The following is an 18,447-nucleotide window of genomic DNA, read 5'->3' as shown; positions in this document are numbered from 1 at the left end:
GTAGAAATACAAGAGATGATTAAAAAAACCTACCGAATAATAAAACACCAGGAGAGGATGGATTCCCAATAGAATTCTATAAACATTTAAAGATTTATTAATTCCTCCCCTCCTGGAAGCAATCAACCAGATTGATAAAACATAAAGGTTACCAGATTCATGCAAAACAGCAATAATTACAGTAACACCAAAGACAGGGAAAGATCCACTCGCACCAGCGTCATATAGACCAATATTTTTACTTAACACAGATTATAAGATCATAACTAAACTATTAGCAAACAGATTAGCCGACTATGTACCAAAAATAGTAAATCTAGACCAAACTGGACTTATTTGCAAATTTATTAACTTAATTCATGCAGTAGAAGGAAATAAAGCTCCAACAGTAGCGGTTGCTTTAGACGCAGAGAAGGCCTTTGACAGAGTAGAATGGAATTATTTATTCAAAGTACTACAAAAATTCAGTTTACCAGAGAAATATATTAATTGGATTAAATCATTATATGAGGGTCCATTGGCGAAAATGACAGTAAATGGATATATATCAAAACAATTTAACATTAAGCAGATCAACAAGGCAGGGATGCCCACTATCACCCTTATTGTTCGCGTTAGCTATAGAACCACTAGCAGAATTGATAAGAAAAGAAAATAAAATAAAAGGGATAAAAATAAAAGGCAAGGAATATAAAATCAGTTTAGTTGCAGATGACGTTATAGTATACTTAACAGAACCAGAAATATCAATAAAAGAATTACATAAAAAATTTAAGGAATATGGAGAAGTGTCGGGATACAAGATTAACGCAAATAAAAGTGAAGCAATGCCAATGAATAATGCGGATTTCTCAAAATTTAAGAAAGAATCACCATTCAGATAGTAAATGCAAGCAATACGATACCTAGGTATACAAATAAATAAAAACCTCGGCCATCTATATAAACTCAATTATTATCCACTAATGAAAAAATTACAGGACGACTTAGAGCATTGTAAAGAATTACCACTCACACTGATAGGAAGGATAAACTGTATTAAAATGAACATTTTCCCAAGGATACAATACCTATTTCAGGCATTGCCAATACACTTGACGGAGAAATTCTTCAAGGAGTTAAAGAAAATAATAAGGAAATTTTTATGGAAAGGGGGGGAAACCGAGGATAGCACTACATAAATTAACAGAATGGTATAAACAAGGAGGCTTACACTGCCAAACTTTAAAAATTATTATAGAGCCGCACAATTAAGATATCTATCAGATTTTTGTCAACAAGGGAAAAGCCAGATTGGACTAGACTAGAACTAGATAAAATAGGGGAGAAGATACCTGAACATATATTATACAAATGGGATGAAAAATTGGTACAATGTAGGAATTCTCCAGTATTACACCATCTCCTCAATATATGGAAGAAGATTCATGTAGAAAGGAATAAAACAAATTACCAACTACCAAAACTAATACTGACGCAAAATCAGCTAATCCCTTTTACAATAGATTACCTTTCCTTTAGAGAATGGGAGAAAAAAGGGATCAAAAGAATAGAAAATTGCTTTTCAGGAAATAAATTATTATCCTTTGAACAAATTAAGGATAAATATAATATAATTCAAGATACAGTGCTGGCATATTACCAATTGAGATCCTACTTGAAGGACAAATTAGGAAGCAGTCTGTGGTTACCAGAGGGAAGTAATTTTGAATATGTGATTACAGACACAATGATAATCAAAAAATTTATAACAAATATGTATATTAAACTACAAGAAAAGGAGAATGAGGAAATAAATGGTAAAACTAAACAAAAATGGGAACAAGATTTAAACATAAAGATAAAGAAGGAAACATGGGAGAAGTTATGCTCTGGAACTATGAGAAATACAATAAACACGAGGTTACGTATGATACAATATAACTGGATACACAGGCTATACATTACATCTTAAAAGTTAAATAAATGGGACCCAACAGTATCTGACAGTTGTTTTCGCTGTAAAAAGGAAATGGGAACAACAATTCATGCAATCTGGACGTGTGAGAAAGTGAAAAAATTTTGGGAAGATCTAAACCAGATATTAAATAAAATTACAAAAAGCAATATACCAAAAAACCCAGAGATCTTCCTCCTAAGTAACATAAAAAACAAAGAATTTTGACTTGATTTGGATGGTGCACAAAAAAGATTTGTTAGAATAGCCTTAGCTGTAGCAAAAAAATGTATTATGTCAGCCTGGAAATTAGAAGATAACTTGAGAATACAACAATGGTATATAGAAATGAATAAATGTATTCTATTAGAAAAAATAACATATAATTTAAGAAATAATATTACAATATTTGAACAAATATGGGAGCCATACATGAAACACAATAGAGAAAACCTACCGGGGACATCTACCACCTAAAATGACAGAAGGAGAAGGAAATGAAAAGAATTGACTCAGTGGAATTTCTTGTTTATTTTTATTGAGTGACAACATTGTTTGACGGGTTTAATGTATCTTAGATTCTGAACTTTAAATGAATGGGCGGGGAGGTAGGGAGGGTGGGATGGGAAGAGGTGGGGGGGAGAGAAAACGACACTGTATATATTTGAAAAGAAAAAATGTTTGTATCTTGATCAATGTGGTTTATAGTGTGAAAAATAAAAAATTAAAAAAAAATTAAAGGGTGTCCATTTAGAACAGAGATGCATGAGGAAGATTTTTTACTTGAAAATTTTATTTTTCATTTGCATCAATACATACATATAACAAAACAATGTAATGAAAATGATACAAATTGTTATATATATATTTCTTTTTATCCCCTTCCCTCAAAAGAAAAAGAGAAAAAAGAACAAAACACCTGAATTTATTTTTTCATTCATTATTCATATATTCCTAATATATTATTTTATCCTGTACATTAAATGGGAGGAGTGGGTGTTATGGACGATGTGGATGGATTTACTGATGAAATCCATATTTGGTTTCCAAATCGTATAAAAATTCTCAGGTTGATTCCTTAAATTATAAGTAATCTTTTCCAATGGTATACAAGTTTGAATTTCCATATGACATCTATCCAACCTTATAAAATTATCTGACTTCCATGTTACCATGGTGCCATACATTTCCATGCTACCACCTTTGCTACACTCAAAATTTTTCATTGATATTTGTCTAACTTCAATTTAGTATCAGTGTCATATAAATCACAAAGCAAAAATATTCTGGGATCTTTTGTATCTATATCTTCATAATTTGTCTCAATAATATATTCAAATCTTCCCAAAAGTATACCACTTTTTCACAAGACCAAACTGCATATAATAAGGTTCCTGTTTCTTTGTTACATCTGAAACATTTGTCAGAACAATTTGAATGAACTCCATGTAATTTATACAGAGTGTAGCATAATTGGTGTAAAAAAAATTATATTGTACCATTTGATATCTAACATTATTTGTATTAATTATACTCTCGTGGCACAATCTTGACCAGGCCTCTTCATGAATTTGTATATTTAAATCTTTTTCACTTTTGTTTTGACTTATATAGTTTCTTTTTCTACATTATGTCTTGTAATTGTATATACATATTAGTAATAAATAGTAATAAATATTTGTAAATGTATAAATTATTAAATACTCAAATGGACTCTGTTCCAGAAGTCTAAATTTGCACTTAATTTCTTTTTTAAATTTGATTTAATCTGATAGTATGAAAAAAATAGTTTTATTTGGTAGATTATATTTCTCTTTCATTTGTTCAAAAGTCAAAAAAACCAAGAAACAATCTTTTATCCTCTATTCCATTATTGTGCCAGATATCAAAGAAAGGATTATTTAAAGTAAAAGGGATAAGTGGATTCTTCTTTAACATCATCTTAGCTATTTGGTAGTTCTTAATTCCTCTATATGAATTTCATTCCGTATCTTGAATAAGTTGTTTTAAAATTGGTACTTCTTTCAAAGGTTCCTCGTTCCATTTATACAAAAAATATTCTGGATTAGTTTCTCCTATGTTATTCATTTCAATCTATACCCATGTTGTCTTCTCCCCAATTTGATAACAGGAGGATAGTAATCTTAATTGAGCTGCTTTATAATAATTTTTAAATTGGCAACTGTAATCCTCCCTGATCAAATTTCCAAGTTAATTTTTCCAAAGCTATCCTTTGCATTGTATCACACCAAATAAAATTTCTTACACTTTTAAAAAAATTCTTGAGAAAACTTTGTTGGTATAGGAATGGATAATGACTGAATAAAATATTGCAACCTCCAGAAAAACATTCATCTTTATACAATTTACCCTTCCTATTAAAGTTATTGGTAAATCTTTCCATCTCTTTAAATCTTCATTAATTTTTTTGTAATGGTAGAGGATTCAATTTAAATAAAATATTTAAATTTCTATCAGTATTGATTCCTAAATATTTAATTATTTCCTTTTGCTACATAAACTTCATCACCTGCTTACTTAATGTATAGTCCCATCATTGATAGGCATCACTTCACTCTTGACTTTATAACCAGATATCAAACCATTCGTACATTTATTTTCTTCAATTATATTTCTGGTTCTGTAAGATATAATATAACTTCATCTGCAAACAAGCTAATTTTATGTTCTCTCTTCTATCGTAAAATCCTTAATCTCATTATCTCTTCTTATCACTTCTGCCAATGGTTCTATAGCCAATGCAAATAAAAATGGTGATAATGGGCATCCTTGTCTAGATGACCTTTCTATGGAAAAGGTTTAGATATTTGCCTATTCAAGACCACCTTAGCTTTTGGATGATTATACAAAGCTCTTATCGAATTTATAACATTATTTGGAATTCCGAAAACATTCAATATTCGCCTGGCACAATCTTCACCATTCTAATCTGTGAGGAAGAATTTTTTCAGGCAGAGGGTGATAAATCTGAAATTTGTTGCCACAGATTTATGGATGTGAAGCCATTGGATGTATTTAAGGCAGAGATTTATACATTCTTGATTAGCTGGGGAAATGGATCAGCTCATGATTAAATGGTGGGGCAGATTTGATAGGCTGAATGTTTTATAGGTTGGGGTGACACTGGGACCCTGGGTCAGTGGCGTGGGGGTGACACTGGGCCCTGGGTCTGGGGTGTGGTGAAGGTCACACTGGGTCCCCAGGTCACTGGGATGTGGGTGAAGGTCACACTGGGTCTCCAGGTCAGTGGGGTGTCGGTGACACTGGGACCAGGATTGGTGGGGCAAGGGTGACACTGGGACCTGGGTCAGTGAGGGTGGAGGTGACACTGGGATGCTGCTCAGTGGGTTGGTGGTGGAAGTGACACTGGGATCCGGGTCAGTGGGTTGGAGATGGGGGTAGTGACACTGGGTTCCACATCAGTGGGATGGGGAGACACTGGAGTGACATGTCCATGTTTAGTGCATCAGCGTGACATGCTTATGGGTTGTGTGCACCAACTGGAGCGACACATGCAGATGGGTTGCATGCACTGGAATGATGCTTGCAGATGGGTTGTATAGAATGACATGGGCACGCATCGGAGTGACGTGTTTTTTTTGAAAACTTTATTTAAAGACTTTAATCAAAATACAGTTAAACATAACAAAGAAAAGTAAAGAACAAATTTTTACATATAAAAAAATACCCTCCTACCCCTTCAGTCAGCTCCCTTAAGGGGAGCCAAATATAAAAACAATATAGTTAATATAAAGAATATTTCAAAGTATTTCCAAATTCATATACTCCAAATAAGAACACATTTTAACAAAAAATGAATAATTATGTAAATTATTTTTCCCATAAGTTCTCAATTCATATGCCAGCATGTTTTGTTAATCTTCACATTATCTTTCCAAGCGGAGTGACGTGTTTGTATGGGTTGTGTACACCAGAATAACATGCTTGTGGGTTGTTTACACTGGAGTGCTGTGGACATTTGGGTTGTTTATACCGGAGTGGCGAGGGCGCATACCAGAGTGATGCATATGTGTGGGTTGTTTACACTCGAGTGATGTGTGAATGGGTTGTGCACACCAGAATTATATTTGAGTGTGGGTTGTTTAGAGCGGAGTGATGCTGGCTTATGGGTTGTTTACACCAAAATGATGCGCATGAGTATGGGGTGTGCGCACCGAAGTGACGTGTACGTTTGGGTTGTGCCCACCAGAGTGATGTGTGCCTATATTGGTGACATGTGTGTATGGGTTGTGCCCACTGGAGTGATGTGTGCCTATATTGGCGTGATGTGTGTGTATGGGGTGTGCCCACCAGAGTGATGAGTGTGTTTCGGTTGTGTCCAATGGAGTGATGTGTGCCTATATTGGTGTGATGTGTGTGTATGGGGTGTGCCCACCAGAGTGATGTGTGTTTGGGTTGTGCCCACTGGAGTGATGTGTACCTATATTGGAGTCACGTGTGTATGTGTTGTGCACATCAGAGTGACTTGTGCATGTGGGTTGTGCACACTGAAGTGAAGTGTGAATATGGGTTGTGCCCACCAGAGTGACGTGTGTTTTATTCCTCAGGAATCTATGAAGATAGCACTGCAGCATCAAGACCGACCTCTCCAGGCCCTCTGCTTGCTGTGTTTTGCTGATATCCACCGGCACCGTTCTGATATAGGGGTAAGATCACTGCTGTCTGTTTCCAGCTCCCTAACACTGCTGGGTGGACAGTGAGGCTCTGCTGACAACCCACTAAGGCCCCTCTGCACTTCACTATCAACCTCACACCTAACCGGTCTGTAAATACCTGTAAGTGATAGTGTGACCTTGAAATTACTGCAAAGGAACTCAAACCAGCCATCGCCTGTGGATTCGAGCCCATTCTTCCTTTGTACCCACTTCTTCCCTTCCTGTAACTGACACCTTTTCTGTCTATATCTGACACCCTCTCATCTAGCTGCAACTGGCATCCTTGGCTTTTCTGCCTGTAACTACAATCTGTTGCGTGTTGGCTCGATCTAACACAATTCCTGCCTATAACTAACAATCTCTACTCCACTGCTTGTAATTAATTGACGGCTGCCTGGACATCAGGCCCCCTGCATCTTTTAATACACAACAACCACTCTTCAGCTGTATCTTAAGATATGACCTTTGGACGGATGTGTGGTACAGGGTGTGAGTTCATTGATTTAAAATTTGCCTGCAATTCTGTCGCTTTGACTCAACAACTATTCTACTCTTAACTCAATTTGTATCTACTTGCGCAAACCACTTAGTAATATTCATAAATAACTACTACCTGCTGCATTCTGTAAATTACTCCCACTCTGTCATCCGAAACTTGCCTGTGTTTCATCCACTGCAGCTCGGAGAGGTCTCCCTCATTCCTCTGCATATGAAGTGGAAGTTACTATTGGCATCCAAATTCACACCAGCTCCTAATCACCGGGCACCCCTTTGCTCACTGGTCCACACTGATCCATTTGTGCCAAAGACACTGTCTCATCAATGTTTATCATGAATCAAGCCCCAGATTTTAAATCTTGGATTTTATAAAATGTAGACAGGCACCCAGTGTCAAACAAGAGAGAATCTAGTGGTTTCACAGTTAGTTGCGAGCACAGGTGGATGACTGAGGCATCCCAGTGTTCATGACTGCTCCCTCCTTTTCAGAAAGCACTGCCCCGGTACGAGTCCTCACTGAACATCATGACAGAGATCGGTAACCGACTGGGTCAGGCGCAGGTGCTGCTGAACATCGCCAAGTGTTGGATGACTGAGAAGAAACTGGACAAGGTAGGCAGGGGCACACCTGGTTCTCCTCACCCCCACTCTCAACCCTAATTTCTCCCTCCCCACGTGGCCCCCACCTCAAGTGGCCCCCTCTCCCTGTCACTCCCCGTCGTGCCCCCATACCCATCCTTTCCCTCCTTTCTGTAACCTCATCCCATATCTTACCAGCCCCCTCCCCTTCACCCATTCACTGTCCATCTTCTGCCCATGCTCCTCACCCACCCCCATCTCCCATACCCTATTCCATCCCTCATCCATCACTTCCCTATATCTCCCCATCACCCATCCGTCATCACCCCATCACAACCTCAACTGCAGCTCGTCAAACCAACACATTGTCCGTGCCCCAATGCAATACCTCAACTCTTCCCCATTACCCCACCCCAACTATCCCTCTGTTTATCCCCTTTGCCAGCTTCACCCTCCCCAACCCCCTCCCTGTGTGGTGCTCCTGGATTCACTGTTAGTCCTGAGCTTCTACAGTCTGCACCATTGTAGGATGTATATACACTGTGTCATTCTTGGATTCACAATGTGACTTGCTCCTGGATTTATTTGGCATCGCTCCTTCATTTACATTGTACCTCACTCTTTTATTTCACTGTGTGTCACTCCAGGTTTAGAATGCAAAATCTTGGATTTTGCAATCATTTTGTCTTCTTAGATTACCAGAGTGTGTGGAGCTCATATTTAGATGACATATCGTCACGTCCCTGGATACAAATAGTGCATTATTTCAGTATTTACCCTGCATTTGTACCAGTTTCCATAAGACTAAAACATTGGAGCAGGATTAGGCTATTTGGCCCATCGTGTATACCCTACCATTTAAATCATGGTGGTTATACATTTCCTCTCATTCTCCTGGCTTCTCCCTGTAACCTTGACAACCTTACTGATCAAGAATATCTGTTTCATTCCCAGCTTTGCACATTGTGTTCCTCCTCTGAACTTCACCACTTGATTTCCTTAACTTGCACTGGGTGCAGGATTGACACTGCCCTCACTCCTGCGGCTAAACTGGATCACGTATCTGGATTTACTTGCGAGGCACCTCCGACAGTTACTCTGTATCTTTCTCATCTGGTTACTCTAAACCTCATTGCTGAGGATACTCTGAACCTCACTCTGGGAGTTGCGCTGCATCTCACTCCTGGAACTAATCTGCACCTCCTGGTCTCACTCCTGTTTTCCTCACTTTACACCTTATTTTGCAATTCCTTGTATGTCTTTCGTAATTTGCATTGTGTTATAATATTTTATGCCATTCATGAAAGTGTCTTTTGTATTATTTTTGTAGACTTTAGGGGTTGTACAGAAGGCAGAGGAACTGGCGGATGCAGTGGGAAATAAGGTGAGTAATGAGGCTGTTGATCAATTCTGGCAGGCTGTTGTGTAGGTGAACAGAACTGGGTAAAGACAAGAAGCCCTGAAAATAGCTGGCAGTCAGTGAGATCCATGAACAACAACTTTACAAGTCATAGGAATGAAAAACCAGTGACGTTGATTACTCTGCTCTGAAACTCGGAGGCGTGAGGGCAGAGTCTGGGGTGGGGGGAGGGGAGAGAAGAGGGGGAATGGAGTGCTGCATGTGAGAGGCAGCACCATGTGACCCAAGGGTGACCATGTGATGCAGGGAGTGGAAGCGACTGTGTGACCAGGGAGCGGGGTGACTATGTGACCCAGGGAGTGAAGTGCCCATGTGACCCAGAGAGCGGGGCAACCATGTAACCAAGGGAGTGGGGCAACCACTTGATCTGGGGTGACCATGTGATCCATGGATTTGAGGGGGGGGGTGACTGTGAGGGCTCTGGGAGTGGGGGCAACCGCCTTGACCCTGGGAGTGAGGGTGACCATGTGACCCAAAGAGTGGGGGTGACTACGTGACCCAGGGAGTGGGAGCACTCTGCTCCATGATGACTGCTCATTTGAAACACATTTAGTTCAACATATACAACAGGTGGGACTATGTCACGTTGCCCATTTTAGCTGTGTCCATGTGTAACACTGGTCTACTCTCCAGACTGGGACCCATGGTGCAGCATCCTATGCCACCCTGTGAATCTTGCTGTGATCCTCAGATCAGTCATGGTTTGAAAGCTAAGGTGGACAGAGCTGGGTTTTTTTTTCTCTTTGGAGTGAGGAAGGATATAAAGGTGCTTAAATTGAGATTATGAGGGGCTTGAATAGAATTGTCAGTCAGTGCCTCTTCCTGTGGTGACAGTGGCAAATACCAGAGAACTTCGGTTCTCTGAAGTGAGTGAAGGAAAGCCAGGGAGATATCAGAGGTAAGATTTTTACAGAGAGTGTGGATGCTTGTAATGTACTGCTGGGGGTGGTGGTGGAGGCTGGTACATTGGGGATATTCAAAAGATTCTTCAACAGGCATATGACTTCCTTTGGAAGGAGGGAAACAGATGTGATTGGCACTTGTAACATGTCACTATGCAAATTAGAAAGACTGATCAATGTGACAATATAGGTTGTGAGACTAAGGCTGTGTGAAAGGGCAGTGAAGCTCATTTCATCAGCGTTGCACCAACTGTGTTTTGTACCTACCTCAGTTTAACATCTGTGTTGTGATTGTGTGCTTTTGTCAGTGTGTGACTGTCTCTGAGTCAGTACCAGTGTGTGAGTGTGCATTTCTGTGTGTTTTATGAGTGTGTGTATGAGTATGTGTCTATGTATCCCTGGGTGTCTGTGTGTACATCTTGTACGTGTATGCATTTGTCTTGGTGTAGAGCTCGTCGAAAGAACCAAAGACTTGTTGATCCAAACCAAGGCTTTTATTAGCAAAAGACCGGAGCTCTTCACAGGTGGCCGACCAGTCCGGAATGATCCGACCTGGCTAGGGACACAACCCTTTAAGGCCCAGACAATAGGTGTGGCTTAGCTCTCAGCCAATCGCTGTAAGCACAGTCTAGATACAGTAACTATATACACTTTGTACATTGGTGATAGACCTGTACTATCACACTAGGTGTCTGCAATACGCGAGTTGATGGTGTGTCGGTGTCTGAGTCTGCCCGGGTGCCTATGTCTTTGTGCTGCTTTTGTGTCTGTCTCTGTGTGTGTAACCTTTGGCATTTGTTTGTGCATTTGCACGTTTGTGAGTGCATTGCATGTGTCTGCATTATGTGTGCACCTTGTATCTGTCTGTGCATGATTGGTGCTGGTCCCTGCTGATGTGCGCATCCTCTGCCCTCTCTAGTTAATCCTACTGAAGGCACACTGCCTGTATGAGGCCATATATCGAGAAATGGGCTCTGACCAACTTCTCCGAGACCACGTTGTCAAGTTCCACGAGTGTATGGAGGACATGGAGTTGTACTGTGGGCTGTGCGGCGAGTCGATTGGTGACCAGAACTCCCAGCTGCAGGCGCTGCCATGTTCCCATCTCTTCCATCTGAAGTGAGTAAACAGGCTCTCAGTTAAACCCTAGAAAAACTTCTGCCCTTTGTTATAATCTCTGCTCCATCACCAGCACCACCTGGTAACTGAAAGCGAACTACACTTTATGCAAGTGTCATGTCATCTCCAATTTCCTAATGAAACGATGCCTTGATTTTAAAACAACTGCTTTTAGTTCCTTGCCCATTCTCCCCAGCCTCGCAGTCACAGAACTATCCACCCCAACCCAGGAACCTACCTGAACTCGTCCCATTTATCTGCGTACAGCCTATATCCCTCTAAACCAGCAGTTCGCAAACTTTTCTCCCCTACTCACATAGGATGCCATAGGTGCTCTGTGGTTAATATGGGATTATTTAAGGTGGTATGCAAGTGGAAAAAAAAGTTGAGAACCACTGCTCTAAACTTTTCCTATCCATGTACCTATTTAAATTTCATTTAAGAAGTGTAATTGTCTCTACCTCTACCGATTCTTGCAGTTCGTCCCATAGACCCAACACCGCCTGTGAAATAGTTGCCCTCAGATCTTTTTCAAACCATTCCCCTCTCACTTTAAACCTGTTCTCTCTAGTCGTAGACTTTCTTACCCTGGGGAAAGTGACTGTGCCCATCCACCCTCTCTGTGTCCCTCCTGAATATCTGTAAGATTAACCTGTAGCTTCCTGTCAAGATGAGGTTGGGGGTGGGGGGGGGGGGGGAATGAGGAGCAGTATATTCACCTTCTTTAAGGATCTGTGGATTTCCAGTTTCCTCTTTTTCTCCAGACCATTCCATATCCTCTCATTTACTGTACATTTTCTTGCCTTGTAGCACCTTTCCTCCCAAATACATTGTCTTGTGCTTTTCTAGATTAAACAGCATTTAGCATTTTTCTATTCAATTGAACATACTGTCTCCAGCTGAACACAATCTGCTGGAAGAACTCTGGGGGGTGAGGGGAGGGTGGGGGGGGGGGGGGAGGAATGGTCGATGTTTTGACCCAAAACCCTTTACCGAGATTTGAACTATATAGAGAAGCCATTGACAAGAGGACAGGATGGGACAAGAGTCGCAAGTAGGATTGGGAGACCAGGGAGAGGTGAAATGTGATGGACAGAGGCAGTTGGTTGGAAGATGCCAGACAAAGGGGGAGAGAGGCAAGAAAAGCAAGGGTTCAGGTGGAGGAAGATGGATCACATAGGGAAGTGAGTGATTATATTAAAGACTTTCAGTGATGGGATTTGTTTATGGCCTCCATCAGTCGTGGTCAACCATGGATTTCATATTTATTGTCAGAGTACACACATAACAAGATTCCTTTTTCCTAAGGGCACGGCAGAATTACCACTAAAAATGGTGCTAAAAATAAACGGTAAACAAATAAAGGAACTGTAACCAGATAACAAATGTAAACAAACTGCAATACAGAGAGAACAAAGAAAATCAATAAAGTGCAAAGTAAGAGTGCTTCAATGAGTGTCTGATTGAGTTTGTTGTTGAGGAGTCTAATGGTGGAGGGGTCGTAGCTGTTCCTGAACCTGGGGGTGCGAGGCTTGTGGCACCTACACCTCTTGCCTGATGGCAGCAGCTGGGTAGTGTGGGTTTTTGATGATTGATGCTGCCCTCCGTCAGCAGGTTCCCTGTAGTGGGTTAACTCATTAGTGGGGAGGGTTTTGCCTGTGATGTCCTTGGGTGTGTCCACTACCTTTTTGGAGGACTTTACACTCAGGGGTATTGGTGTTCCCATACCAGACCGTGATGCAGCCAGTCAGCACACTTTCCACTACACCTCTGTAGAAATTTGCCAGGATTTCTGGTGTCGTACCAAAACTCTACAAACTCCTGAGGAAGTAGAGGTGTTGACATGCTTTCTTCATGTTACCATTGGTGATTTGGGTCCAGGAAAGATCCTCTGAAACAGTGACTCTCAAGAACCTAAATTTGCTCACATGGGTACTGTGCCTTTGGTAGTCACTGAGCTGGAGTGGCCTCTCCAGGATGTAAGCCAGGGCAGAGTTGATATGGAGATCTGTCTGCTGCTCATGCAGTGGGACTCCCCTCTCCATGCTAATGACAGGTCCTAAGGCAGGGGTTCCTAACCTGGGGTACATGTATCTCCAGTGGTACATTTGCACTTTTCAGGGGGTACATTGGGTCTGAGAGAATAACAACTACTGTACAATACATGGTGTTGTAATCTGCAGTCAGATTGCACAATGTCGTGTTTTTTTTTATCCTTAATTTTTAGGGGTACACGGGAACCTATAAAAATGCCCAAGGGGTACAGAGGAATAAAAAGGTTGGAATCCCCTCTCCTAAGGAGTGACGAGTCAATCTTTTTTGGTGCCAGCAGTATTGCAGGAGTTGCTGTGCCAGTGCTGGGTACAGCAGTCAGCCATCTTCAGGACCCCAACTCCGGATTTTTCCTTTGGGGTTTACTCTCAAAGCCTTTCCCATGAGCGGGTATAGCCACAAGGCAGCAAAGGTTTGAAATAGGAGTTTTTCCTCTCCTAGATGAGTTACTATCCATGGTTAACAAGTCCCATCTGCCTGGAGTAACTGGTTTCAAGGCACCAGTGGTCCACCTTTGCCCTTCTGTCAGTGAGAACAGAACAGAGCTGCCAGGCATAAGAACTATGTCATATATGAAAGTCAGGAGTTGGAGTTGGTTGTCAGAGGCTGCTTGAGATACACACCATGAATAGCATATGTATAGCAGTGGGAGCTCATCTCCACTACCACCCTTCAGCTAAGACAACCTTTAAGCCTGGGATTTGATTCGGGTAAGTAAAAATGGTGGTATAAAGAGAGACCAAAGTATGGGGAGAGAATGGAAGAATCCAGTGGAGAGATATGGGTGGAGGGGTGGGTGGAAAAGGGGGCAAAAAAGGGGGAGGGGAAAGAGGAAGAACAGAATGGGTGCAGAAGAACAAAAGAAAGGAACTGAAAATTCTCTGTTAATACCATTGGACTGTGGACCGCTCAGGAGGAATGAAGTGCTGTTCCTCTAGTCTCTATTTTCTGGTCGTCTAATTCTTTCCATCTCATTGACAACCATACAAGGTTATTTTTACATACTGTATATTGAAAATGCAGTGATAGTGGTTGTTTTTATAAGCAGACTAGTAGCTATCGCGTACATAGTACAAGTTCAAATTTATTTACCATCTGGTACAACACAATGAAAGTGTTCCCCATCCTCACCTTGTAAGAAAATGCAAACAATTCTTGTCCATTAGCAAACTTCATTGTTAAGTCTAAAACATTTGTCCACATTACAAAGTAATGGGAGATTTTGCCTTGAAATAAATGTAGGTTGCAACAAAGGGCATACAGTAATTATGAGGTACATTACAGGGGTGGTAAATTTACTTGGGGCAGTTTTTTGGAAAGGTGCATCTGGCAACCAAACCTGCAGATTCACTAGCTTGAGAATCCACTTCTGGACTTCCTTCCTGTCTTTCTCTTCTTCCAGCTGCTGCCCTGCACTGTGCCCTTTCCTGAGTTGGCAATGAATGGGGAGACACAAAGACCCAGGATCTTTCAACCCACTGAATCTGTTTTGACCATCAGCCGCCCATTTACATTAATCTCATTTTATTCTCCCACACACTCAAAGATCCCTGGATTCTACCACATACTGAAAGAGAGGCAGACCTAACCAAGTCCATCACAGTCCATCAAGTCTATCATCTATCTATGATAGATGCTGCCAAGAAGGCAGCCAACATCATGAAGAATTCCCATCACCCTTGTCACTATCTCTTCCCATTGCTCTCTTCAGGTAGAAAGTACAGAAACCTGGTCCAGCACAGTTTCTTTGCAACAGCTAACAGACTCTTGAACCTCCCTGTACTACCCCAACACTAACACAACTTCAAAACCACTAAAGAATTGCCTGCCCTACTGACATGGCTTATTTTTTTGCACTACAACCAACTGAACATCTATTTATCTATTTATTTATTTAGTATATCTTTTTATTTCCTTTTCTCCCCCCCCCCCCCCCCCCCCCCCCCCCCCCCCCCCCCACTTCTTGCATGGGTATTTTATGTACCGGGATAGTTGCAGCAAGTAAGGCATTCATTGTTCTTTGCATCGTACTTAGGTATATGACAATATACTTAATTCATTTAGTGGCCATTTAACTTACCAACTCACACGACTTGGAGACATGGGAGGGAACCAGAGCACCAGGCGAAACCCACAGGATCACAGGGAGAATGGGCAAACTCTGCACAGACAGCAGCAGAGGTCAGGATCGAACCCAGATCTCTGGAGCTGTGAGGCAACAGCACCTTCCACTGTGCCAACTTGCACCTTGTGTGAGCTAGGCTAGGTCTGAAGGCACAGTTAACACAATGCAATTACAGCGCCAGCAACCTGGGTTTGAATCCACTGCTGTGTGTAAGGAGTTTTTACGTTCTCCCAGTGACTGCGTGGATTTCCTCCGGGTGCTCCAGTTTCCTCCCACCTTCCAAAGACGGATGGGGTTAGGTATCATGGGTGTATTTGGGTGGCACGGGTTCATGGACCGGAAGGACCCGTGACCATGCTATGTCTCTAAATTTTTTTAAAAATCCCAGTTTACCTTGCTGGGATTTGGTGCAGGGCTGTAGCTGGAGTCTCAGGCTGTAGCTGGATTCTTTCCAAGGGAAAGTTGAAGCCAAGACCATGCAGACCAGTCTGGCATTGGAGAGTTCAGTGAGGGTCAGTAAGTCACAGATCTCTTCTAATCATTCATCTGCCTTCTTCCTCCAGATGTTTACAAACCAACGGAAACAGAGGCTGCCCAAACTGCAAGCGATCATCTGTGAAACCAGGTTTCGTGTGACCTGGGAGCTCGTCTGATAGAGAACACGTGAAAATGAATTTTTGTTTAGTCACCATCCCATAAGGCCTTGGATTCAGAATATGGAAGGCAGCAAAAAAAATTCAGAAAAAAGACCCTGATCTTATCTCACTGGGCCGAGTGTCATCGCATTCCCAGTGACATCACGGCTTCAGATAGCAGTATTAAGAGGTTGAAGGTTGAGCCAATAGTCTTTAAATAGCCAATAACCCTCATGTTAGAGGGTTGTGTGTGTGTGAGAAAGACTGATGTCTGGGTGCGCTTCATTGCTCCCCCTGCCGCTGAAGGTTCCAGTTTTGAGATCTGAATGTCTTTCTGTGTGCTTGTCTCACTTTTACAAAACACCTCACTTTTACAAAATGTCAACATCTAGAGTTCAGCATGAACAGGAAGCAGTTTTGTTTTGGGTTAAGTTGTAACTTCATAAGATTGGCTTACACTATGCACCCATTGCACAGCGACTGGATTACACCATGGGTGGCTTAGTGGCAGTAAGCTCGTTACAGTGGCTGGATTGCACTGCCCACAAGTTGCACTCCAACTGAGGACATTTTTAGATTCCTGATTACATGTCACCTGCCACTTAATTATACTGTCACCAGATTACACTCCTATCCAATTACATTACTGTCCTATTACATTGTTGCCCAATTACTCATAGCCTGTTTATATTGCCAATTGATTATGTTCCTGCCATATTGCTTGATTACATTGCAGTCTGATTTCACTGTTGCTGCCTGATTACAATGATGGCTGACTCTGATATTGCTGTTACAAGACCACTTGATTACATATCTGGCTGATTACACTACTCTTACTGCACAAGGATTGAAGATGTTGTGAGCTGATTACATGCCCTCTACCCCATTGACTGATTACATTGCCTTCAATTACACTGCTGTCCAATTATGCATAGCCTTATTGCATTGTTGCTTGATTACACTGCTACCTTATTGCATAGTTAAGTGTCACCTAACTGCACCATTGCTGGTCTTCCATCTGATTACAGTGCAGCACGATTCCACTGTTGACTGGTTACACCACCATTATACTGATATCCAAGATCCTGCTGAGTGATTACTGCACAACCTGATTACATGGCTGAAATATTATCCTGTGGATCACAAATGACCCCCGATTGCAGTCCCAACTGATGACACTGCTGCCTTATGCTACTGATTGTTACATTGACTCTTCATTATACTGATGTCTGATTACATTACCCCGTGATTACATTGCTGCCCAATTACTCTGCAGCCTGATTACAATACGAGCTGATTACACTGTGTCATGGTCATAATAATCCCAATTGCCTGAATATACAATTTAATTGTTACATTGCCACCTGATTAGTGTTGCAGATAACACCATTGTCCAGTCGCATTGTTTTAATCCCTGTTTTCATTGCCTTCTAAGTGTAGCACCTCATTCATGCCTTTCTTAATATTCAAACCCTCCATGTCAGCTTGTTTTCCCTGATCTAATCTGAAAATTACAACCATCCATCAGATTTATCAAATGTGATTTCCCAATCATAAATCTATGTTGATTCTTCCCAACCTGACTGCTCCAAAGTGATCTATTACTGGTTCTTCCATAGATTTTGCCACCCCCTGTAACCAATGCCAGGTTAAATGGCCCATACTTCTCTGTTTACCCACCCCTTCATTAAGCAGTTCACATTTTCTACCTTCCAAACTGGGAACTGTTCTAGAATCTGGAAGATGACTCCACTCACTCCAGTCAAAACCTTGGGATGGGATCATCAGGTACCAGGAATTTATTGGTTTGCAGTCCCATTACTTTCTGCAGTATTTTTATTTTTACTGTGGTAAAATCATAATTTGTTGAGGATTTTCTTTATATTACAAAATATTTGTTTAATTTCTTTATCTTCCAATATAATTTCTTCAGTCTGTAAGGGACCCTCATATTTTTGCTTATCATTTACTTTTTACATATATATGGATTTTTTTGTGTATTTTTAAGCTTCTTGCAAGGTTAACCCAAATTCTACTTTCCATTCCTACTTAATCTTCCTTTGTTGAATCTTGATTATTTTCCCTGACCTTAGAGTCTTTGCACCTTTTGATGCTGTTTTTTGTTTGATTTAATACTATTAACTTGCCATAACCATAGCTGGACCATTTCTCCTGTTGGGTTTGTGCCCCAAAGAGATAGACACTTGTTGCAGGCTATGTGTGTTATTTAATTGTTATATACTGGTTTACTGTCCTACCCGACTTTGCTGTTGAAACTTACCATAGCTGTCTGGTGCCTTTGTAGTTTGCCTTGTTAAAAGTTAAAAATGCTGATTTCAGAGTGAACTAAACTACTTTGTGTTTATATAAAATGTTATCATATTGTAATCACTCTTCCCCAAATTAATTGCCTATGTTCCTCTGCTCCATGAGCCCACGTGTTGGTTTGCCTGGATTACCTGTAAATTAAATCCCCCATTATGA

At 41.1% G+C, this 18,447-nt stretch overlaps 1 protein-coding gene across 1 annotated transcript in view; it reads left to right on the top strand.

Annotated features, from left to right (window-relative positions):
- rapsn (receptor-associated protein of the synapse, 43kD) overlaps positions 1–18,447 on the top strand; it is a 34,662-nt gene extending 16,215 nt beyond the window's left edge. The window contains exons 2-6 of the mRNA XM_069894998.1: positions 6,526–6,624; positions 7,621–7,743; positions 9,041–9,094; positions 10,952–11,151; positions 15,892–18,447. Of these exons, the coding sequence (XP_069751099.1) occupies positions 6,526–6,624; positions 7,621–7,743; positions 9,041–9,094; positions 10,952–11,151; positions 15,892–15,964 (549 nt within the window). The 3' untranslated portion in view covers positions 15,965–18,447. The remainder of the gene's footprint in view (positions 1–6,525; positions 6,625–7,620; positions 7,744–9,040; positions 9,095–10,951; positions 11,152–15,891) is intronic.

Source organism: Narcine bancroftii, chromosome 1 (assembly GCF_036971445.1).
Source record: "Narcine bancroftii isolate sNarBan1 chromosome 1, sNarBan1.hap1, whole genome shotgun sequence".
NCBI lineage: Eukaryota > Metazoa > Chordata > Chondrichthyes > Torpediniformes > Narcinidae > Narcine > Narcine bancroftii.
The sequence above is the reverse complement of the archived record's forward strand: the minus strand, read 5'-3'. Positions and strand labels throughout refer to the sequence as shown.